Source organism: Gloeophyllum trabeum (assembly GCF_000344685.1).
Source record: "Gloeophyllum trabeum ATCC 11539 unplaced genomic scaffold GLOTRscaffold_00002, whole genome shotgun sequence".
Classification (NCBI taxonomy): domain Eukaryota; kingdom Fungi; phylum Basidiomycota; class Agaricomycetes; order Gloeophyllales; family Gloeophyllaceae; genus Gloeophyllum; species Gloeophyllum trabeum.
This window is the reverse complement of record NW_006920411.1, coordinates 166,885-190,724: the sequence shown is the minus strand read 5'-3', so window position 1 is coordinate 190,724 and position 23,840 is coordinate 166,885. Positions and strand designations below refer to the sequence as shown.

The 23,840-nt window shown below is 50.5% G+C and overlaps 9 protein-coding genes across 9 annotated transcripts; 6 read left to right on the top strand and 3 right to left on the bottom strand.

The window, feature by feature from the left end:
* Positions 1 to 246: 246 nt before the first annotated feature.
* Positions 247 to 2,356, top strand: GLOTRDRAFT_98131 (uncharacterized protein; the record flags this gene model as incomplete). The annotated part of the gene is made up of 9 exons (XM_007863782.1): positions 247 to 510; positions 575 to 613; positions 677 to 778; positions 831 to 884; positions 937 to 1,115; positions 1,170 to 1,511; positions 1,570 to 1,680; positions 1,736 to 2,158; positions 2,207 to 2,356. Coding segments are annotated over exons 1-9 (1,530 nt in total), but the record flags the coding sequence as incomplete, so codon positions are not given.
* An 82-nt stretch (positions 2,357 to 2,438) lies between these two features.
* Positions 2,439 to 3,012, top strand: GLOTRDRAFT_98130 (uncharacterized protein; the record flags this gene model as incomplete). The annotated part of the gene is made up of 3 exons (XM_007863781.1): positions 2,439 to 2,591; positions 2,641 to 2,810; positions 2,863 to 3,012. Coding segments are annotated over exons 1-3 (271 nt in total), but the record flags the coding sequence as incomplete, so codon positions are not given.
* A 2,772-nt stretch (positions 3,013 to 5,784) lies between these two features.
* On the bottom strand, positions 5,785 to 6,838 carry GLOTRDRAFT_90602 (uncharacterized protein; the record flags this gene model as incomplete). The annotated part of the gene is made up of 6 exons (XM_007863780.1): positions 5,785 to 5,922; positions 6,119 to 6,151; positions 6,211 to 6,283; positions 6,335 to 6,445; positions 6,468 to 6,642; positions 6,700 to 6,838. The coding sequence occupies 6 exons, from the start codon at positions 6,836 to 6,838 to the stop codon at positions 5,785 to 5,787; spliced, it is 669 nt and encodes a 222-aa protein (XP_007861971.1).
* A 2,099-nt stretch (positions 6,839 to 8,937) lies between these two features.
* GLOTRDRAFT_125146 (uncharacterized protein) lies at positions 8,938 to 10,623 on the bottom strand (the record flags this gene model as incomplete). The annotated part of the gene is made up of 12 exons (XM_007863779.1): positions 8,938 to 9,011; positions 9,068 to 9,284; positions 9,339 to 9,371; positions 9,422 to 9,500; positions 9,556 to 9,637; positions 9,685 to 9,861; positions 9,917 to 9,995; positions 10,068 to 10,089; positions 10,146 to 10,404; positions 10,461 to 10,479; positions 10,528 to 10,548; positions 10,600 to 10,623. The coding sequence occupies 12 exons, from the start codon at positions 10,621 to 10,623 to the stop codon at positions 8,938 to 8,940; spliced, it is 1,086 nt and encodes a 361-aa protein (XP_007861970.1).
* Positions 10,624 to 11,132: 509 nt separating this feature from the next.
* Positions 11,133 to 13,786, top strand: GLOTRDRAFT_125145 (uncharacterized protein; the record flags this gene model as incomplete). Its single annotated transcript, XM_007863778.1, has 4 exons — positions 11,133 to 11,882; positions 11,929 to 12,093; positions 12,144 to 12,564; positions 12,597 to 13,786. 4 exons carry the CDS (start codon positions 11,133 to 11,135, stop codon positions 13,784 to 13,786), a joined length of 2,526 nt encoding a protein of 841 aa, XP_007861969.1.
* A 2,686-nt stretch (positions 13,787 to 16,472) lies between these two features.
* On the top strand, positions 16,473 to 17,016 carry GLOTRDRAFT_125144 (uncharacterized protein; the record flags this gene model as incomplete). Its single annotated transcript, XM_007863777.1, has 2 exons — positions 16,473 to 16,526; positions 16,585 to 17,016. The coding sequence occupies 2 exons, from the start codon at positions 16,473 to 16,475 to the stop codon at positions 17,014 to 17,016; spliced, it is 486 nt and encodes a 161-aa protein (XP_007861968.1).
* Positions 17,017 to 17,329: 313 nt separating this feature from the next.
* On the bottom strand, positions 17,330 to 18,164 carry GLOTRDRAFT_125143 (uncharacterized protein; the record flags this gene model as incomplete). The annotated part of the gene is made up of 3 exons (XM_007863776.1): positions 17,330 to 17,635; positions 17,785 to 18,054; positions 18,105 to 18,164. 3 exons carry the CDS (start codon positions 18,162 to 18,164, stop codon positions 17,330 to 17,332), a joined length of 636 nt encoding a protein of 211 aa, XP_007861967.1.
* A 3,744-nt stretch (positions 18,165 to 21,908) lies between these two features.
* GLOTRDRAFT_33846 (uncharacterized protein) lies at positions 21,909 to 22,274 on the top strand (the record flags this gene model as incomplete). Its single annotated transcript, XM_007863533.1, has 1 exon — positions 21,909 to 22,274. A coding segment is annotated over one exon (366 nt), but the record flags the coding sequence as incomplete, so codon positions are not given.
* Positions 22,275 to 22,939: 665 nt separating this feature from the next.
* GLOTRDRAFT_11780 (uncharacterized protein) lies at positions 22,940 to 23,182 on the top strand (the record flags this gene model as incomplete). The annotated part of the gene is made up of 1 exon (XM_007863423.1): positions 22,940 to 23,182. A coding segment is annotated over one exon (243 nt), but the record flags the coding sequence as incomplete, so codon positions are not given.
* Positions 23,183 to 23,840: the final 658 nt, after the last annotated feature.

The following is a 23,840-nucleotide window of genomic DNA, read 5'->3' as shown; positions in this document are numbered from 1 at the left end:
GTGTGGGGACATATGACTGATTTTGTTCGTATATGGCCTGACAAACGGGGTTGTGCGTGCGTTGCAGATGATGGGTGTACCCAGCAAGTGTGAATGATATGCTGCAACCAGAGCAGACGACCATAGTCCAATAATGAAAAGCGTACCAATACAACTAACAGCGCGAGTTCGCAACGCGACAAACATCACGTGTCGAGCGTTGCGGCACCAGCCGCTGCCCAGCCGGCAGGATGAGCTGCGACAGGCGGGACCCTACGCCCTGACTCAGCAGGCCAATGTAACGCCACCCGAAATTTTCGCCTCTCCATCCTCTCCATCTCCCTGGCTGCAGGGAGGGCAATCCTTGACGTACCCACGTTCTGCTAACTGTGACCGGTGGAATGTCAAAACACACATCAGGAAAATCGAGCAGCTCTGGTCTGACTCCCAGTCAGAAGGCGGCCCAGACCAGAGCCATCAACCGCAAGCGTCAAGAAGAACAAGATGCAAAAGAACTGAACAAGCCGACTGGTAAGTCTAATCTGTTCACTCAGAGACAGATGGACCGGCAGCAAACTCACTAATATCCCTCTAGTTCCTCGTGACGCTAAGAGAAAGGCTGCGGAAAATCGTGGTATGCGCGTTCTCTAGCAATGCGGACCTGTCTTCCAGACACTGATGTGAACATTGGTCGTAGTATGGGTGCAGAAGAAACAACCTTCCCAAGCCCCGGGTCGGAAACGTGCGGGGTCTGTGATGGCACCCGCAACAACGAACCGGACCAAAAAGACCAAGAAAGGTAACGATGGTCCGCCCAGTCCCCCGTCATTCCTATTTATACTATAGTACAGATGATCATACGTTGGACAAGCCTGAGACCGATGCAGCGGCTGCACGGACCCGCTGTGAGCGATAGTAATGACTTACACGTTCATTGTGTGACTTATTTACTGACAGCTTACAAACCGGCGGTCATCACATCTGATTCAGAAGAGTCAAATACCCCGTCCAACGCGGATGACAGCAACAGCAATGGGGAGGACTACGCTGAGCAGGAGGCAGAGATGATAGAGTCTGATGACGAGCGCCTTATGCGGATGCCTGCAGGTCCGCTTGCAGATGCCCTCGAGTATGAGGTGAGTAACAATCATCAGATGGTCATGCCACTGATTAGACGATGCTGGGTCTAGGCTCCGTCATTCAACGATGCCGCCGAATACCCCAGCGACGATGACTACGACATAGTCTTGCACGCACCGCCGAAGATGCGGCGTAAGTCAAGTGCCTCGTCTTTTAACTCAAGCACTGTCAGCATTCCGGATGTTGAAGACTCTGACGATGAGGCTCCATCGGCACCCCGACGCACCTCGATGCATTCGACTAAATCTTCCGCTCATTCAATTCGAACGTATGATAGCGTGGGTTCGGGTAAGGCACTGGTCCATGGGGCTCCCAAGGCGATTGATCTCTTTGAGGACGATGACCATGTTATCGGGGAGGGCCGTCAGAAGGCCAAAGGCGTCATTACCAAGGTAAGTCCTTCAGACCTCCCGCATTCCACTCCCTAATTCCGAAAGTCATGTTCTGAAGGGCGGAGACAAGAATTCAAGTTCTGCGCTATCTAGTCAGACAGCATACACGGTCGAGGGTAAGCTCCACAAGAAAGTGAAGTCAAAGCGTGAGCAGGATCACGAGCAGGAGGTGCGCCAATCTTGTTACATAGTAACTCCCCCAATATTCTCATCCCAGCATTGAGGCACCCATCTGGCCTCGACATCATGAAGACGTTGACCAGAAGAAGTTAAGGCTTGCTCATCGTAAGGGCCTTAAGGCGGTTACTCATCGCCCTGGAGCCCGTGACGACGATGACATTATCCTGGTCGCCTCGGATGACGCCGACAATTCATATGACATGACAGTGCTGATCTACAATGAGCGTGGTAAGCTCAATCTTACATCGCAGACACAGGAGATCCAGGCCGTTGCACGCAGAGGCATTGACTACATACACGTTCAAATTTTCACGAAGCACGCCTACCCCGATTCCGGCAAACGGAATGAAGTAGCACTCGACGCCTGTGCAAGTGCAGCTGAGGACTTAGGGCCTCACTACAAGCCAATACTGGACCTCCTGCGGGACAAGACACAAGTAGAGTTTCGTAAAGCCGTTGCTGATATTGTGCGTAACTGTCATTCCATCTTACAGTACTAACGGTATTTCCGACAGGCTGACGGCCGGATCAGTACCATACGCCGTGACGTCAAGAGTATTGCGTCTGGACATTGTGTCGGACACTACGGGCTCAGGCAAGATAGTGCCACATACGTCAAAAATCTCCTGCAGGCTCAGCGGTACATCTTTGAGGGAGATCACCGGGTATGTTGTCCCACTTCTCCGTCTTCTGGTGCTTACCCTTTCGATTCAGGAAGGACGTGTGAACTACAAGCTTCCCTGGCGTCAGGGGGCTATTGTAGCTATCCTGCGGCAGGCGTTCTTCACCGGGAAGAATAACTTCGCGCTTCGCCACCCATCGTTGTTCACATCAAGTCTCAAGGACCGTGAAGACGAGCTGGAGGCTCCGCTTGGGATGGTGGCCTTTGTCTGTACTGCGGTGAGTCGATCCTCTGATTGTACTGTTGCGGCCCTCATATCTATCACAGATACATGCAACCATCGACGAATGGTCGAGTGGTGTCCTTGTGCCCGAGGATTTCTCAGGAAGTGGCTGGGCCGCTACATACGATATTCATGTCGGGATGCTCGAAGATGTCCGTGATACGCAGCCGCGACGGTATCACGATCATATGCACTATCTTTATAAACAGGCAACGTGAGTTCCGCCTGTGACCCCCAGGCTAATGATACTGATGTCGCTGTCACAGCATGTCTACTCGCAATGCCGCTTCCATTGATACGAAACAGCCCAATGCGCTGTCACTGATGGACCTCTCAGAGCTAGACTAAATATATAGACATATGGTTGTAGATTAAAGCATGTCCTTATTACAAGCAATAATGTTCTTATAATCCGTCTATATGCGTGCTAATTATCCCTTGACCGAACTGATCGACACATAATGGTGATTATTAGACGAGGGACAAACGTAAATTGTCTAATTATGTATAATGGTATAATTCGTCTAATTAGACATAATTGTGTGTCCTTATGCACAATTATGTCTAATTAGCTGGGGAGGATTTCCCTGATGTATATCCGGTTTACTCTCACTGCCGTCGGGCGCCCCCAAATCATGGAGCGCGATGTTGATCGTAGGTACGAAATCTTCCAGCCGCATATTCCTCGGTACGTTGGGTAATGTCACAAAGCGAATGCCGGTCTCAGGGATCGCTTCGTCCGACCCATGCGTTGTGAGCTCCGCGCTTTTGCCCAGCGCGACGAGTAAAATGATAATTCAGGGAAGAACACCCTGTAGCGTCATTAGATTATGCTATTACCCAGTGAAGAAGAGTACGCGACGTACCACGCAGATCCTGAGGGTCGCACCTGCTATATACTGCGTTTTTTTATCAGAGCTTTGCTTTAAAGCTATAGCATGTGATTCATACCCTTAGAAGTTTGTTGGTTGGGATGATAGTTAACAGAATAATCACAGAATACATTGTTCCAGATTCCAGCCTGAGTGGCCCCAATGTGAGCCTTCCTACGCGACGAAGGTCGGAGAGAGAGCACGAAAATACTCACATAGTGTGGGCAATGCGAGAGTACTTAGATATACGATGACCGCCAGGCCTACTCCCGACTGTACGGAGCGTTGACCAGATCTTCCAGGCTATGATGCGATAAGAAGAGCAACATTAGTACAGGCCGACTGCTTACCTATGGCAACACTCAGCAGTATATAATCGCAAAAGTGGAGACGTATTAATCCTTGTTGAAAATAGCGACCTTATCCGATGCCTCATACCACGAGGGTGGAAGTGAGTCCGACCACGGCGTATCTCGCCGAAGTTCATATATGCGAACCTGGAAGATAATGACGGTCACACCCAAAGCTATCTCATGGTCAGAGATGAAGGTACTTATATCGGCGTCGGAGTTTCATTGCTTACAGATTTCGAGAGCAATAAGAAAAATAAGGAGAAAAGTCACCGCAAATACGCCGTTCCAGAATACATAGTAGCGCCAAACCTAAATTTCAGTGCCGTTATTAGTTCAGTCACACTAGCCTTTCGAGTCTCATACCAGCCTGAGGGGCACATCCGCAATAAACGTGCGTGAGGTCCCGGTTCAGTCCGATGATGGATATGTGGAAATAGAGTGAACTCACAAATTCAAACCCAAGATCCCGTCCCTTACGCAAAACAAAAGGTTTGACATGTTCTCTTCGTAGAGCACACGAGGGGGATCCTGATAGTACGTCTGGGGTTGAAGTATCCACATGCGCGACGCGGAAATGTCCAGGATGAGGTTTGCAGTCGTGCCAGCAACAAAACGGCAATAACGACATGTAGGCGAGCGTAGAGGGTTGAATAGCGCGCCTTTCGGCATATTATAATGAAACCAGTGATGAAAGTGAGCAGGTATAATACTGTGGACAGGACCGTGTTAGTTTGAGCAGTGATTCCGCCAGCCAATCCGGCAGAGTACCGCACCGTATAGACCACCTTCGTACTGGCTTCGAAGTTAACCTTATGAGTGTTACTATGGAAAGATAGATAAGTACGCAAATGCTAATCAAAGTGAGCTTCGAAGTGCTGTAAGCGACTATCAGGGAGCATTGTGAATGAGAGCGCACCTGTTGTACTGGGATGTCTGCCATGACACGTCAGTGGTGCTCATGGGAATAGCGTCACGGGCGGGTTAGGTACTTTCCTCGCAAAAGGGCTCCTGAAACATGTTATATCACGCTCGACCACAAATATAACAGTTGATCTGCGGTCGCCGTGTAAATGGAGTGTTGAAGGAGTTATCAGGATCATCGGTACTCCAGGTCATCACACAAAGACACAACAATAAGTGGCTGCCCTATATCAGTTCCATGGGTGTGTGTTGCAAAGGTAAGATTCGAGGAAACTTGAAAGACGGATCAATGGGATAAGCCACTCAACGATATCTCCGGATCTTCCTCCCAAGGCGTAATTGTTCTATTTGACAGCGCCATCCAAAAGCTCTTCCATGCTATAGAGCTGCTTTAAACGATCCAGGGAGCCTGTGTTCCCAATGATGCGACGCCATCACCGCACCCTGTCGATGTTTTCATCTGAGGACGGGCCCGTTGCCTGCGTCTGGAAATCAACATCTGTAAGAATATAAAACATCTGTGATATGAAAGGTGTGGGAGGGATAGGGTCTCGTAAGTCCGTTCCGAGAGAGGTCGAGGCATGAGTATAAGACTGAAGCACATATCAATCATTGATTGCGTGAGGCACTGCCTCTTATGAGTCCTTAGTTCGCAATGAAATGATGTCTTCAGTATCTTGGTCATCTGCGCAGACTGATAGGCCCGTGACCAGCCTGTCGTACCAACATTGAGGGCAAAATATTGGTCAGGCTTAAGGATCTGCGGTTTCCCGATGAGGATGGGAGTAAGTCGGAGGCAGTGACAAGGTTTCTAACAAAAGACAGTAGCTCAAGATACCGGAGACGCATGTTGGGGACGCTGGGGCGGATGGCGAGACTGACTCATATGATATACTCGAGGTTTTCCGTGCAGTGGGTTTATACACGAATTGTCCAATAATATCAAACGTATACACCATTGGGCGTTGTTGCAGTCGCAAACCATTGCGGCGTCGGACGAGGGTCCCACACGTGCCGCACCATTCCTGTGTCAACTACAGTCCTATGCTTCCTCGAATACTGTACCACCCGAGTCCTTCTCTCTATCTTTGGGACACATTGTTCCTGCTCTATCATCAGTGTCTCCGTCCAGAGTCGAGTTGTCCAGTACAACGTTGATCACGTCAATAGCACCGCTCTGCTGCGTACTCGTTTCGGAGCTAGGTCCTGAACTCAAGCGGATAGCAGCCACAGCGGTCATGCCCGTGTGTCCGCGCGACAGGTTTTCCACGGGTTTCCCAAGTGTCAGTAGGATAATTTACGGTTGTTGGAACCAGTCCCTGAAACATAGTTAATGTCATATTTGATTTTTCCTGCTGGAATACAAGGAGACCTACAATACTGATAAAGAGAGCCGCACTGGAAAGGGTCTGAGATGGTGTCGGTCAGCAAGTGAAATATCTCGCATCAACTGACAACAACCTCTTACTTGTAGGATTCCGCCGGCCGGTACCATTGCAAGGAGTATGATCATGGAATATATTATTCCAGAATATTCCAGACTGAGGATGCGAGATTTCAGGAAGTTGAAGTATGTCAAGTAAGAAACTCACATAATATGCACTATGCGAAAATACTTGGGTAGTGGGGTGGAGCGTCCTTCCTCAATTGGACGTGACATACGCCATATTGTCCATGCTAAGATGCCGTTAGCATGGCGATAGCTGGTCCAAATCATGCACTCACAGATAGCAATACTTAGAATTACGTTGATAGCAAATGTCGACAAGTAATATGCCTTGTTCAAGACAGAGAGTGTAGACGAGCTTGTGCCACTCTGCAGGCACAGGATCTGACACGGGGGTATCCCGCTGAATGAGGTACTTGCGAGCCTGGAAAACAATAACTGTGATACCAAGAGCTGCGATATTGGTCATGAATGTACGTGTCTAGGTCAAGGAAAGGATTTCGCGCTCACCTATCTCTACGACCAGCAGGATGATAGGAATTCGGATTGCCAAAAATAGCTTCCCATTACAGAAAATGTAGTGGCGCCAAAGTTTTGGTTCAATGCAGAGGTCAAGACTGCCTAGTACCACTGAAATAGGAGCGTACATCCGCAATAAAGCTAGCTGATGTCAACGTGTTCGGAATGGATAAATCAATGTTCCTGAGGCGTACACATTTAAGCCCAGGATCCCATCATGCACAACATAGATCATGTTGTAGATATTTTGTTGTCGGATAGTATGGGTGACATTAGAAGAATGTCCGATAACCAACCGAGCAAGACCGTCCCATACACATCGATGACAAAATTTGCTGTTGTCCCTATATATAAGATGATGAGAACCACCTGCAAGCGCAGGTGCAAGCGAGAACTGTGCGCCCTTCGCCAAGCTATCATAACACTGGAAAAGAATGCGAGCGTATAAAGCAGGGATATTTCGGGCAGTCAGCTTCCCCGGCCTTAATCCTACACTACCGGATACCTTACCGTATAGACCGCCCTCACACTATGAACCGGCGTCAGGTTGAAAGGTATGGTCTTTGGATGGGAGAAACGACATACCCATGCTGAGATAAGGGTTGGCCTTCTAACCTGGGGTGTTATAGTTGTCTCGGATTTTACCCACACAAGATCGGCGTGCACAGTAGACAGGTTCATCTGACTCCGCCTCTGAGGGGTGTGTGTGGGTGGGGGGGGGGGGGTAACGGGACGTTGAGAGTTAGCCAGAGCACAGTGAGACTGCAATATCATGGTTATACAAGAGAATTGTATCAACCAGTTTTAGATATCGATGTGGCGCCCAGATACTACACAAGCAAGCGGTTCCCCGCTCTCTGAGACAGTATAGCACTAGATGCCTCTGTTTGCTAACATACTGAGGCTGCCGAATCGTAGGCATCGAAGACCAGTATATGGCCGAGCCTATGCCGTGCCTAATCGTGTTTACACCGGCTGAATCAACGTCTGACAGACTGCATGACCTGAACAGCCGATTCCATCTGGCATTATCGGAAACGAAATCGTATCCAGCATTATTGCAACGTCAGCAAGATCTACAAGGTATCTTCCTAGAGTCAGAGGGCATGATCATGAGGCATGGAGCTCACCTTAAATCATGGGGCAGTTGACATTCGTGCCAGGTGAGAAGCGGTCGCAGGGTGATCCAGGGTTGCCGCCCACAAAGGAGGTTCTGTATCTGCACGCAGGTCCAGGATGATATTGTCGAGCATCGTACACAGCCTTGAATATCATGGCATGTCAGTGATTGCTGTGACGAATGATATATAATCGCCTTCCCCGAGTCGGGCTGTAAAGAGGGGAATTCAGATGTCGAGCTCAATGCTCTCGGCATCTAGGAAATTTGTGCTATTCAGTGCCGGGCGGAAAGAGCACAAATTCCCCCAAATGCCCGTTCTGAAGCCAAACTGTCGCCCTCGCTTTCACTCCGCTATAACCCAGCAGCGCTTCCGCTTCCGCTGCACGCTTCGTGACATCTTACTAAAGATATCTATCTTTAGATCACATACGTGCAACTAATAGACGTTAGCAAAGATTCGCTAGGTCTCAGGAGGAACACGTTGATATACGAGCAAACGGATATCACAGGGCACAGACAGGAACATGGAGCGTAATGTAGTGTAGAAGCATCCTGGTCGCAGACAGAAGGAAGACGTCATCATCCAGCACTGGCTATAATGCAGCATGCCGGAGAATAACGGACAAACGATGACAGAAGGCGAGCAAGGAGTGATTCCGAGACTAACCTGACAGCCTGATCCCTAACCCTAATTCGTGTGTCTGCGGCTGGACCCGTATTCCGACATTCATTGCCACATCCATCCTAGGCTAGTACGCAAATTATACCGTGAACGGTCTCGAGCCTCGCCAAAGCACGCCGAGTAGCAAGTCAAGATATCCTACCAGTATAGAGCCAAGCATCTGACAACGTCTTCACTGGCGGGGGCAGCCAGTTAGCCCCGCTCAACGGCCCATTGGACCAGGACGACACACATACATATCATAAAGGTATACTGGAACTCACCTAACATCAGGCACCAGGCTGATGGGCTAGAGACTGACCGTGGACTGCTGCGAGGTGTCTCCGTTGTCTCCATCTGGAGAAGGCATCTCCATCCCGGAGCCGTGGAGAAGTTGTCTCCGCCCGGAGAATCCCGATGCAGAAGACATCTCACATTGAACAAATAACTACTCTCTAATAACGGCCACGGAGGAGCCCGAGGCAGCAGATACCGCCAGTGCGAACTCTCCTTGAGCCTTCCCTATCATGCGTCTTGGGTCGTTAGAGATCTTGAACTCTTCTCTTTGCTCAGACAACCTGTCTCTATATCCACTTTACTCCCACTGTTGTCGGGCGCCCCCAAATCACCGAGCACGACGCTGATCGTAGCTACGGAACCTTCCTGATGCGTATTCCCCGGTACGGTCCCAAAACGAATGGCGGTCTGGGGGATCACTTCGTCCGTCCCATGCGTTGTGAATTCACTGCTTTTACCCACGGTGACCAGGAGGATGACGACGCTTGGAACAAGAGCCTGAAGTATCATGGAATGAGGACAATACTAAGTGACAACGAGTACAGGTCGTACCACGCAGATCATGAGGGTTACGCCAGCGATGTCCTATATTTCTGTCAGAGTTTGCCTTGCATTGATACCATGAAGGGTCTTACCCTTAGAAGTGCATTATTTGGCATTATGGCCAACAAGATGATTATGGAATATATGATTCCGGATTCCAAGCTGAGCGCTCTGAATGAGGATCTGCTACGCAATGGAGGTCGGGGGCAGAGATAGAGACACTCACATGGTGTGGGAAATGCGGGAATATTTGGGTATCCGATGACCACCCGTCACGACCGAACGGAGCATCGACCAGATCTTCCAGGCTATGATACTGTAAGAAGAGCAATATCATTACAGTGGAACCGCTTACCTATGGCAACGCTCAGGAGTATATTAACTGCGAACGTCGAGGCGTAGTAAGCCTTGTTCAAGACAGCGACCTTATCTAATGCGACATAAAGTGCGGGTGGACGTGGTGCCAACCACGCCACATCTCGCTGAATTCCGTATATCCGAACCTGAAATATAATAACAGCGATTCCAAGAGCTATTCCATGGTCGGATAAGAACATACACCGAGGGGAAGATGTTTCATGACTTACAAACTTCGACAGTAAGGAGAAAAAGAGGGAACAGAATCACTGCAAGTGCATCGTTCCAGAATACATAGTAGCGCCAAACCTGTTTTGAGTGAGGATCGTGGTTAGCTCAGCCATAGCAGTTTAGCTGGACTCGGAGTAGCAAGATCCGCACCAGCAGCGCGTCCGCGATAAACCTACATAAGATCTCGGTTCAGTTTAACGGCGATAGATGGGAACGTGTTAAACGCACAGATTGAGACCGAAGATCCCATCCCTTATGCAGTACAAGAGATTGTAAACGTTCTCTACGTGGAGCAACTGAGGAGTGTCATGATTGAAAACCGGGGAAAGGTAATAAATGTTCGCGGTATAAATGTCCAGGATGAGGTTGGCAGTCGTCCCAGCAAATAGGACTGAAATGACGATCTGCAACCGAGCATGGAGGGTCGAATAGCGTGCCTTCCGGCAGGTGAAAACAGAGCTGGCGATGAAAACGGGTAGGTATAATACTGATGAACGCGTCCGTGTTGGTTTTGATAGGCACTATGACAGTAGAATACCGTACCGTATAAGCTGCCTTCGTACTGCCCCCGAACTTAGCGTGCTACTAGAGCAAAAGTACAGATACGTACTGCAGTCGTAATCAAGGTGGCCTTAGGAGACGTATGAGCGACTATCAAGGAGGATTTACATAAAACGCGCACCTTTTGCACTGAGATATCGGCCATGACACCTTAGCAGGACTTGCGGGGAATTGCACGTTCCAGACGGTTTGCCCACTTGTCTCGCAGTAGGACGCCGGAAGGATTTTATACAGCTGTCATGCATGGAGATAGCATCCACATCTGCAGTGTTCGCGCAACATTACATTCGGGGGCTATGAAGATCAATGATACTTCAGTGCATCGCGAAGGGAGGTTACAAACAATGCATTGAACCCATACGGACCGCTGGGGAAGGATCAATAAACTGTTTGAATGATTCCGATCTATCCCCTTCCACCGGCTTCACTATTTTCGACTTCAAGAAAAGATAACGGGCGGATGGTATCCATATCAGAACCTGGGTGCTACAGTACATTGCGAGACGCAGGAAGTAGCTGGATCTGATTTGGATGTCTGAGAGACAGATTCCCTGATACTAATAGCGAGAAGTTCAGCACGTGGGAAGATGATCCTTCGGCAAGCTGTAATTGTCGACGCGAAGGCACTCAACTGGCCTCCTGGCGCGTCCTGCCATGGATACTCCTGCCGAGTCCGTCATACCCCTTGCTATTCGGTTCGTACCCTACGACCAGTGGTTTGTCACCCATGTCTCGACGTCCTGGAAGACAAAGGAGGTCAAGCAGTACATCCTATCCAAATGTCTGCCCTACTCGTCCTATGTCCGCTCGCAAGCGCCTGAGCCACCTCAACCGCGCTCGCTGAGTCCTATCACTTTTGCATCTGCGTCTGCCAGCCGGTCGCGAAGGAGTTTGGATCAACGATCGACGAGGAGCGCCAGTGTAGCGGGAGACGAGGACGGGGACGGGGACGGGTCGAACGACGAGGAGGATGACGAAGATGCAGACGACGTCTTTCCCGTAGAGCACGGTCAAGCTACGCGTCTGAATCGAGACCACTATCACAGCACCGCCTATGCCACTACTCGCCAGCCGGTCCCCGATGCTTCCACTTCTACCGCAAAGTCCACACGCCAATCGCGGTCGGACGCCCGCTCGGTATATCACCACTCTCATTTCAGCCTTCTTAGCTTCTCGACTTTTCATCTCCTCGAGAATGACTATACGATATCCTGGTACCGCTTGCGTCCTTACGAACTGCTCGAGATGCACCTTTCAGGTGCTATAGTTCGATTGCAGCGAGATCAGCTCCTAAAGTACGTAGAGCCCTACTTTGAATGCAAAGTCAAGGCGCTACGGGTGGTATACAAAGAACGCAAGCACGAGTCGGACAAGGATCGTGAGAAGGACAAAGGTAAAGACGAGGTATGTGGCACGCTCGGGCTCTTACCTCCGCTGACCTCGGTGGAAGAGCAAACAAGCCAGCAGCCAGACTTCCTCGTCATCCAGCAGTCGGCTTCGCAGCACGCACTCTGACCCTTCAGCCGTGCTACCTATCAGGAAGAGCAAGATCGAATGGAGAGAAAAATGGATCAACGTTCGGCACGGCGTTCTAAGATTATGCAAAGACCGAGCCGTGCGTGCCCTTTCTTGTATTCTACTGCAGAGCTCACTCCGGTCGTGCAGGACACGTCTTCCTCGCAGACGTTTCCCCTGGCCGCCCTTCGAAATATCCGTGGATCTGAACACCTGCAGAACGCCTCCTCCTCCATCCCTCATCAATCTACCGAGACCATCATTTGCGCCAAATTCAAGAATGTGGCCGCTCATTCTTACCCTGCGCACTCGTACTCGGCAAGCTCGGTTGCAGGGGGTGCGATAAGGTCCGCACCTCCCCTCGGAGGCGGTGGAGGCCTCTACAACGACGAATACGGGAGGCGTGGAAGTGTGCCCGGACCTGGAGGACTCGGGAGAGCTGGGCGGAGGGAGCATGAACACGGTGACATCGCAGAGGAGGGAGACGACAGGCGGCATGACAAAGGCGCAGAGGGGGCGTGGATCGTTCTAGACATGCTCGACGAATATGGCAAGTGTCTGACGTATCAAGGTGCACTGTAACTCACCAAACTTTGAATGCAGCATTCACTTCGTTGCTGCGGATACTGCATCGCGGCGCCCCGCGCTCGGTGTCTTCGTCCTTCGTACCCAACATGTCTACCTCCTCAGGAGAAGCTACGGCTCGGCCGTCCTCGCGGGCAGACCAGCACCGCACTGTCCCTTCCCTGGGCCCATTGAACATCCCGGCCGGCTGCGTGCCCTACCCCGAATGGCGCATCGATCTCGTCACGCGAGCACGGCGCGTTGGTATGGGCGATATCGGCCCGGTCCTGGAGTGGGTGTTGCTCGGCGACCGGGTCGACGCGAAGGGGAAGGCGAAGGAAGCGGAAGACTGGCGCCGCAGCGGGAGCTGGAGCGTCGACGGCAGCGTCGATGTAGATGCGGCAGAAGACGACGACGAAGACAGCGAGAAAGAGTGGGAGGGGTGGATGGGAGACTTGGAGCGGCAGCGCCGGGAGCGCGGTGCGCCCCGCTATACGAGCGGTGGGGATTCGGACGCGGCTGCGTCGGCGCTGCGCACGGCGTCCGCGAGCTCTGCGTCGTCACCGTCGAATACGCTACGAGGTGCCCCGCCGACAAGGGTCTTCTCGCCCCCGCCGTCGTCATTTGCGTCGGGTGCGCATTCGGGCATAGGTGCTCCGTTTGCTGACGCGTCGGTGCGACCCGCTATGAGGATGGCCAATACTCGGACGACGACGACGAGTACGGTGTCCGTGGGCGGACGGGTGCGGAGTACCACTGTCAGCGTTGGTACTGGCGCCGCTAAAGGCAAGAGCGCGGTGCACTCGCCGCAGGCGTCGCGGGACAGGAGGGGCCAGGGACTCAAATTGGCCTTGCCCTTCTCCGGCTTCGGCGGACGTGAGCAGGACCCGGTGCGGTACGAATTCGCGCCGAACACTGATGACGATGATACCCCTAGTGCGCTCAGGCACGCTACCTCATTGGAGAACATGCGCGTGCCGGAGCAGGGATGGGAGCTGCCTAGCATCAGCCGCGTTGTTCACTCCGCGGTGTCATCGCCCGCCGTGGAGAATGGGATCCCGTTGCACGGTCATGGTATCGTGAAGACGAGTATACAAGCTGGCCCGTCCGAGGGAAGGGTCAAGAAGAAGAGCGGTTTGGGTTTGGTACGAGGGATGTCAGTCAGGGCGGGTGCGGAGAGGCTGGTGCGTGGCTTGGATTCGGCGCTGGATTTCGTGGAGGGGAAGTAAGGTGCTGTGGATACGTCTTATTATTTGTCTTAGGGTTATTCGCTATTTATTATTTGGTGGATGTAGGCGTGTTGGTACTTCTAGGAATGTACAACGTGTAGGTTCGTTATCCTCAGAGTCTACGAGATTGACTGAGAGTCATTCAGAGCAGAAGTGTAATGGAGGAGCTCCGGTGCTGTCCCTACCATCGGCAGCGATGTGACGACGGATCAGGGGAACATGACATCTGCTCTCGCACTTGTCATGATTCTTCATTCCATTATCTCTTCTCACAATCCATATCCAGATATCAGAGTGAGATGGACCACGGTATTCAAAGCTTCTCTCGTTGATCATTCACCGGTGCTCGGCATCTACACCAACTTATTTGTGCGTGCGGGCGTGGACAGAGACTCCCCTCCCACGGGGTGACAGATCATCCAATCACCAACTTCTGTTTTCTCGCACGATTCCTGTCAAAATATGCGGGTGCTCATTTGCCGGTATGTATATCGGACCGTGATTTGAACTTCGTTGACCTATCTTTTCCCTATAGCATTCTAGTCTCACGAACCAGGACCTGCTCCTCACTCAGTTCTTCGGGAGCGTCGCGTACATGAGATGGTCCCTCCGTTGAACAGCTGACGTCCGCTACTCGCTACCTGGAATATGTGATACTCTCGCTCACCGAGAATTGTATCACCACCGCATCCGTGGATGCTTTCTCCGCTTTCGAGCGGACCCACGATGGTCCATGGATGGAAGCGGTGCTTCATGGTGCTATTTTCTACGGCAGCCGTTTCAAGATGACACTCACAATGCGTAGAAGACGGTTACCTGTATCCTCTGTTGGCGAATCTTTGGCTGAACGGTCTGGACATTCACCACTATGAGCAAGAAATACTAAGTCATTTTGTGGCAACCGTTCGGATATCGCTTCAAGGTTACTGGTGCATTACCCAACTTGTGGGTATGTTATTCACGAAGACTGCGCTCGCTTTGGCTAACTTCGACTTGCAGAGTATATGTGGAATTCCTGTGCTACCCAGACGATGGCGGATCATATCCCTAGCATCGGCCTCAGCCCTTCGCGACAATCACTTACGTCTTTTTGTCCCGGTGCCTGACTAGTGGCTTCAGAGCCGCATCATTCTCCGCTCAAATTTCCTTTGCTGGCCATTCCAGTCACCCTATTCAGCAGGACAACAGCGAACTTGGACGGTTTCACCAATGACGTGACACTGGCGTCTGGGGCATTCCAACGTGGCGTGTGATGGGGATTATTCGTCACTATGGATGAACCTACCGCAGATGAAGAATCTAGTCATTATTCTGTTATCAGCGAAATTGCTTACTACGCAGAGATAATCCGACAGAATGACCGACTTCATTTTGTTAACGAGGCAAATCGCGGCATATTCATCTTTGGCCTGACATCGATGCATCACGCAAGCATCCGCAGGATGGACGTGGGAATTCTAGTTTTACCGGGCGTAGGAAGATTCATCGACATGCCAATCTCACGATACTTACAAGGACAAAGATAGTTGCCATGGAACAAAGGTCAACCTGCAATCCGTTCTTCCTTCATTCTCTTTTCGACTGACGGATGGGACCGAAGTAGTGATCAGCATCTATAGATAATCGCTAATTTAGTTACCTGCGGCTACCCCCATCGCCACAGTATGACGATCATGCGCACGGACTCCGATATCGCTCTGTATATGCGTCGTTCAATCGAGTTGTGATGATGATATCGACGCACTTCGCTGGTTACTTCTCCAGACGTCGCACCAACTGTCCACCTCGATACCCTGTCTCGCATAGACCCTTCGTGTCTTGGTTAGGTGTCCAACTTCGCCTCAGTCCCATTGATGAAGGTGATGCGATACCTCTTCATCGAATAGATTCCGAGAAGAAGTCGAGCTATCAATGACAGTGTGCACTCCACTAGCCTTTCGCTGTTCAGCCCTCCCTACCCCAAGCTTGGGACCGCCCCAGCATGGATCTTCCGGAATATGGATCTATTTGACCAATGTTGCAATCAAACAGTCTCCTTCAGGCGATGCGGTGCAGAATATCTGCTACAGGTGTTTTCACCACAGGGTCTGACCTTGGGTCTGACAGGAGGTTCTGATGGTCTGAGTGCCAGTGTCTGGTGCAATCTGATTGGTCGAGCAACTTGAACGTCTGACGCGTCTGACCTCAGCTCGTCAGACACCGTCAGGGTCTTCAAGTTCTTGCAGTTATGTTTGCTGATGCTAACCAACTGACCGGCATATGGTGCGGGTATGGGTATCTTCTAGTTCATCAGGAAGAACACCGGCATCAAAGGCCTGTATTGGACTGGGTATTACACCGAGGATTCCGGAACTGTTTAACGTCGTTTCTCATGATATTCGATCCCGACGGGGCTGATGCAAATCTGCAAGTGGTCCCGGAACCCGCCGATGTTGTGTCTGACAAGGATTAAGCAGCTTCTTGAGAAAGACGGGCATCGTATATGGGAGTAAGTATATATATGGTTGATCCTCTTTAGCGCGTGGCGAACAAACACTCGTGCTTGTATGTAACTGACTACTTGTTATTGTATGTACACTCGTGCTGGTCGCGCTATCGTTGCATCTCCCTCGTGGAGAGATATTTACGTAACAGCTGATGGGCTCCGAGCCTGAGGTTCACGCCGTTGTGCACGTTCTGAACCGGCATGTCAAGCACCACCGAGAGTAGAAAGAAAGTACGATGGAGTAGTACGGTCAAGGTCGGTAACAGTGTTTCCATCATGGCTTGGATTTCTTAATTGACAACCTTAACCATAGCCCTCGCCCGAGGAGGTCGAAGCCGAAAGGAAACGCTCCCGTGAAGTGGCCATCGAAGCACTCGAAGCGACACCGAGACCTAGCTGGGTGTGTTATGATATGGTGTACGGATATCCCGTGACGAGTGAATGGGTTGAGAAGGCTGCAAAAGAGAAAGGCGTGAAGACGGATGATTTCAGGCGTTGTGCGGACTGCGTCCTGACTATATTGCGGAGAAAGTCTCGCATCAATGAGCTTGAACTCTGCGCTCCGAAGATGTATGCAACGCCCCCGGACTTTGACAATTGGCTTATCACCTTCGGCGCTGACCACCACCTCCAACAACAGGGGCGGTGGCCCACGCTTGCTCAAATCGAGAAGGTACGGAAGTTGATCCGCGGAGAAGGGAGGCCTATCTGGGTACCTGTGGCTGGGGGCTGGATTAGCATATGAACGCTCGATGTTAGTATTAATATGATCCATTGTGAAGTCTTTCATATAGTGATGTGTGTATCATGCAATTTTGGCACCGTGACTGGGAGGCCATGGCCGAACGCGACTTTGTGTCCCAAATGCGGACGCCATATCAAGATCGCACGTTCAGGTAAGGTTAGGGCTTATCAGGAGACGCACACCCCTCATCCTATCGCCTCCTCATCGACGTTTTGCCACAAGAACTATCATTACAACACGGATATTTATACACTTTGTGTTGAAATTACAAAGGCCCACTGTTCTCCTCTCGCCCCCCAACCCACCACAACGCTCACTTCTCCTTCTGCCCAGCAACCACCCCGACGTTACTAAAATCCCCCAACGCGCTCTCCGCATTCCTATCCGTCCCCGGCGTGCGCTTCTGCTTTTCCGCGCCGACCGTCACGCTCCCCTTCTGGGCGCGCGTCTCGCCGAAGCGGCTCCCCGCCAGCTTCGCCTGCTCGTACTCCGCGGGCCCGCCCGTGTCAAGACCAAGGTGGGCGTCCTTTTGCTTCTGCGTGCGCCCCGCGGTGTGCGGGTCTGTGCGGCCGGAGGGGAGGGAGGCCCGGAGGGCAAGGGAGAAGGTGCGCTTGCCTTCCTATTGGAGGGGACGGGGGGAGGACGTCGCGGCTTGCGTAGTATGTCTGAGAGCGGAGGTCAAAGAGGGACGGGATGAGCTTCAGGGGTAGTTGTCGTGCCTTCTCAGTGGGCAGAGGCGGTACTCCCCGGCGAAGGTGAGCCCCTTACGTCGTCAGGCATGTACTTCGACCCGCCGTTCGCGCAGGCGGTCGCCTCGCCGACCTGCTCGACGAAGCCGACGCCCCCCCTGTTGCCCCCGCCGCTCCCGAAGCTGCGCGGCCTGTACTGCGGCGCAGGCGACGCCGCGTCCAGGTGGTGGTCGTTCGCCGCGTTGCGCGCGGAGAGCCCCACCGCGATGTGGACGCTCTGCACGGACTGCGGCGCGTGGTTTTGAGACGCAGGGGCGTGCCCCTTTGCAAGACATTGTCGGGATATTGCCTGCGTGTCTTCACCTCCCCGTCATTTGATGTTATTGTCCTTGTGAACACCTTCTGAGGGTTAATATTAACCCTGTGTTTATGATTTGCAGCGACAATCATCCGCCGCATTGCCGTGTCCCATGGACCATACCAAGGAGCCTCCAATCGTTCTTTCATTGTATCTCGTACAAGCCGAGGGAAAAGCATGCGGTATTCCCGCAAAAATTTCTCTGCCAGGTTCGCAGTTGGCACAGTGTGTGGTGCAGCCATATTCCGTCTGATCTGATCTTTCCATGTTAGCAAGATGAATATTATTCACTGGACAGGTAGGTACTCGCCTCCAGACACAAGTCTTTGACTTCTTTAGATGCGGGTTTGTGCCAGAGATGCAGGAAGTCGAGGGCCTTTTATACACCTCATAGTATTACCATGATTCCTACATCTCTTCTGAAACTCATTATGGATGAAGGAGCCGATACACAAGCACCAGCGGGCAACTCGGGTTCCATTGCGAAGGTTTCATTAGCAGTCTCGCATCATTCAGTGTAACGTGTGAAATACAAATGAATGATGTCTTACTGAGTACCGTAACAAGGCATGACAAGCACATCGAGTATGTGCCACGACGCTATCAAAGACGGTTCTTGAACCGTGATAGACCTGAAACATGGAGAGGCGTAGCGGATGGCCTTCTCGCACATAGTACTGCTATATATACTGGAGTTTGGCCGTATCTTGGGCAACGTAACGCATTCAACTCCACCACCGACATACCACTTTAATAGCCCTGCCATCGGTAAGGCTTTCCGAGAAGCCATTGGTTCGCTGACGTAATGATTGATGTCTTCAACGCGCGTTAGATATTTATCGAGAACCGAGTCTGAAATTTGATCACTTAGTGTTCGTGCAAGACTACGAGTCAGTACGATACCGATGCCCAAAGTGAGTCAATCGAAAGCAGGCCTCAGGTGGCACTGATGGGACCACTTTAATGACAGGAGCCTGAGCGAACACTAGAAGAGGTGCAAGCGGATGTGAAGAAGTCCATTGATGAGGCTCATGCAAGTCTCAAGGCATCATTTCCGAGGTTGCCAAAGCGTCGGACATTCACCCTGGTGTACGGATATCCAGTAACTGCAAGCTGGATTGTCGACACAGCGAAAAATACTGGTGAAACGTCCGACAACTTCCACGTCGCTGCAACGCATGTCTTGACCAGACTTCGGCGAAAGTCGGGTATCAAGTTCTTGGCTTTGTGCATGCCATACGTAGACGCGGACCCGCCCGACACAGAGCAATGGTTCCTGACAATAGGAACCGATGAACACATTGATGTCAAGAACCGCTGGCCACCGTGTTTTGCGATAGAACGGGTGCGGAGATTGTTGGAGGCTGATGGACCCCCGGTTTGGGTCTGCCATGCTGGGGATTGGACCTGTCCTTGAGGTCCATAACTCGTAATATGATAGAAGCGTGTCTCAAATCGTAGTCTGGAGAGTGTCGTGTGGTCAATGGCCATCTGTGTCGCAGTTGAAAACCTGAATATGATCGGAAGCCGCGTAACACACGTCACTACTGAATAGCTCTCTAAGCAACCTGTCAGTAGAGGGCCATTGCTATGCATGGCAGGACATGAGTCCTGAGTTGTGTCTGATAAGTGTTAGCATTGGGTGTATAAATGTTCCAATTGATGTATACAGTACTCTTTCTTATGCACATATTGAAATCCCTTAGATCTGTATCTGCAATGTCCCTTCATTCATACTTTGTCCTCCTCTGGCTCTGCCATCATTGTACCATAAAAGTCCCTGCCACTCTGACATATTAAAAGTTGGTCTGTATTGGTGGCTTCAAAAAGACTACAAAATTGTATTTGTACCCAGTGCAAGGGATAGCAGCAGCTGCACTACTAGACACAAGTAACATAGATTAAAGTGCTCCTCTGCTGCCAATGAAGAATTGGCAGCTCTGTGACACAGGTCTTTTGTCCCCAGTGGAAGAGATAGTCAATAATACCTGCAGACTTCAGGTAACATCCTACCAGAACCAGAGTGCTAATCCACTACCAATCTTCGATTGGCAGCTCCCTCACATTCATTTTCCCAAACCAAGCTGAAGGTCAGTCATCAGAAAGGGTACTCAAACAGTACTCCAAGCAGCTGGGAGCAGCAATGAAATATATATTACACATGTACTAGCTTCATTTTCTCAAGGGGGCATATAGATACCACTGAATGGAAGAAATCAGGGTTCCAGAGGCAGCAGAGATTGTGAAACACAGGCCCAAGATGCCTGTGACCAAAGAAATTGTATCATAGTCCCTGCCACCCACACATAGACTCAGACTATGGGTGTGAAAAACAATCAACATTGAGACTAATTCCCACAATAACAATCCATCAAACTATTCAGCAGTCAGCATATTATTTCAGAACACAAGTGCAACATTCAAGAACCTCTTATAGCCAACATAAGATCAATGTGTATGTACCAGTAATGATTGGATTAATAGGAAGCACATCCCACCCAGTTGACATGCTTCAACTGCTGCACATCCTAGACTAATGAGCAAGTAGGCAACTATGACATCACTCAACTACAGAAATGCGCTTTCTGCAGTCAAGCTATGTCATAGTAAGCAGGAGCCAATGAGAAGCCAGAGATCCCAACCGGCGCAGCACCTCAGCCACCGACCACAAACAGCCACAGAAGTCAATTCCCACGGTAACAACATGCCACACACGACAAACTGCATGCAGCAAAGGAAGGAGATACAATTAAATGCTCAAAATATTCCGGTAGACGGATAACTCTTCATAGAAAAAACCACGGAAATACATGAGCAACCCAAGATGAAAACACACTATGATTGCAAACAGACAGTACAAATCCGATTTTGTAGTCTTTTTGTAGTCTTCAATACAAGCGGACGTTAAAGCGGACATTGAATGCTGTATTCAAGACTACAGCACAAAAGTTGCACACATTCTCGGCAACAGTGATTCCCACTGGTACAACGTTCGGCATGCACCCAATTTTGCAGGTAAGGACTCATGAAACCCAGGAAAGACCTTGATGAGTACGTTCCATGGCTCCAGACAACACAAGGTTGTATTTTTGAAGTTGCAGATCAGGATGGAAAGTGTATACATCCGTACAATCCCACTCGACCCAAATCTGAGTGGTCCCTCAATACCAGATAGATTCGGAAGCAGGTTGAGTACACAACCAAAGATCCCCCAACATCCTGTTATGATTTTCCCATGCTTATCTCATTCCATTTCCATTCCGAGCATTGCTATTGGACAGTACCTTTCTCTGAGTAGAACTTCCCATGGACGCTATCTTCTTCCCACACGTTATCTCCCTTGACTCACCTTCTACCAATGGGCGCCCTTGTATTTCTCATTTCTCTGAGTTACGTTCTCACAGGATAGCTTACGCGTCCTTTCTTACTGTTCTCTTCTTTGGGTATTAACCCCTATGCCAGTTACTATATATACTGTAGGAAAACCCATGTATTCCTTAGTTCAACCTCCTGTTGAATACAGCGATTACCTGGACTCTTGACTTGACCGTTGGCATTGGCCCGGCCAGACCTACCTTTCAGTATGCTTACTGAGGTAGTGACGACATAACTGTTGGCACGTGGCCCAGTTATCTCAAGACGACTAGTTAGGACATCACTTCCTAACATTAGGTTGAACTCTTCTATGACACTTGCCGACTTCTTCAAGCCTAGGCAACCCCTCCTCTACTCTTGATCATCCTCGCTGGACTCCCTAGTGGAATCCCGTCCCTTGAACCAGAACCATGACGAACCCGATCGATCCCACTGCCCAAGCGGCTGGAGCAGGCATTGCTGCACCAGTCATGCAAGCACGACCAACCGAAATCAAGATCCGTCTCCCAGATGACTTCAATGGAGACAGGAAGAAGACCCGAACATTTTACCTCGCCACTCAACTTTACATGATGGCCAACAAGCACATCTACGACACAGACGAGAAGAAGATCACGTTCTTCATCTCCTTCTTGAAAGAAGGAACTGCTGGCCCATGGGCTGAGGCAGAGATGACGAAGGCATTTACCAATGACCAAGGATTTGGCACATGGGAAGCCTTCACAACACGATTCCTGAACGCCTTCACTGAGGCAGACACCGCTGGAGATGCGAGAGCAAAGTTGCGCGTGTTGCGCCAGACGGCCACAGCAGACGAATACATTGCGGAATTCCGCATGGTGACCGCACGGTGCGGAATCACTGAAGACGTATCTCTGATCGAGTACTTCCAAGAAGGACTCCAGAACAAGCTAGTCGAGAAGGTCTATGGCATGGAACACATGCCTAAGACGATCGATGAATGGTATGAAGCCACATCCCGATTCGACAACCAGTATCGACGGGCAAGAGCGGTCATCAACCGATACAAGGGAGTTGGACAGACCAGAAACCTTGTCACTCCAAGGTACACTCCTCCCACGAAGGACCCCAATGCTATGGATGTCGATCGCCTATCGACCAGCGAAAGGGAAAAGTACATGAAGGAAGGACGATGCTTCACTTGTGGTCAGACTGGACACAGAGCTGCCGATCACAAGCAGGACAAAGGGAGACAGCCAGAGAGAAGGCCTGTCCGTACCGCGGAAGTCAAAAAAGACTCAACCAAAGAAGTGTCTAATATCGCCAAGATCAAAGCCATGATGGCAGAACTTGAAGAGAACAATAAGATCAAGCTTCTCGAAGACATGGCGGAGAAGGATTTTGCTTAAGATGACCTGTATCAGCGTCAGGCTCGTCTCATTCCTACCTTTCTACTGTAACAATAGCAAAGACTGTTGACCAGTCAATGAAGATTGAAATTTTGCTATCACGTGGAAAGGGAAGTGCTGAAACAACTGCAGAAGCTCTCATCGATTCGGGAGCTGGAGGAATCTTTATCAACCAGAAGTTTGTGCTGACAAACAAGCTGAAGACGGTCCCTATACCTAGACCAATCAAGGTCTTCAATGTTGACGGCACCAAGAACAGGCAAGGTCTCATTACCAAGGCCGCATTCCTACAGATGAAAATTGGAGATCGAGTCCGCTCTGTCCGATTTTTGGTCACCGACCTGGGAAAAGAAGACGTTATTTTGGGACTACCTTGGTTACAGAAGAACAACCCAGAGATCAACTGGGTTACTGGACGGATTGACTTTGGAAAGAGAAAATCCATCCTAAACGTAACCATTGAAGAAATCCCTGATGAGGAATTCTCCATCAAACGCCAATACTGCAAAGGACCACTGCTGGCACACGTCGATGACCCCATCTTCCAAAGTACACCGAAATGGAAGATCAAATTGGATGACATCTACGCCCTAATTGCACGAACTAAGGCCGAGGAAGATGACCTCCTCATACGGTTTATCACTGGACAAACGGACACTGGCAAGAAGGTCAACCCTGCAATGCGAATGGCTCAAGAAGCTGAGAAGGAAGCCAAAAGCAAAGTGGAACTACCTGAACGGTACAAAGAATTTGCGGACGTCTTCGACAAGAAAAGCTCAGAGCGATTCCCTGAATGACGACCTTATGATCACGCAATAGATCTCAAGGAAGGATTTGTTCCAAAGAATCAAAAGCTTTACCCTATGTCACCATTGGAGCAACAGAAGCTCGATGAATTCTTGAAGGAAAACTTGTCGAAAGGCTACATCCGACCGTCAAAATCCCCTATGGCATCACCATTCTTCTTCGTAGGCAAGAAGGATGGAGATGTACGGCCTTGCCAAGATTACTGGTATCTCAATGAATGGACGG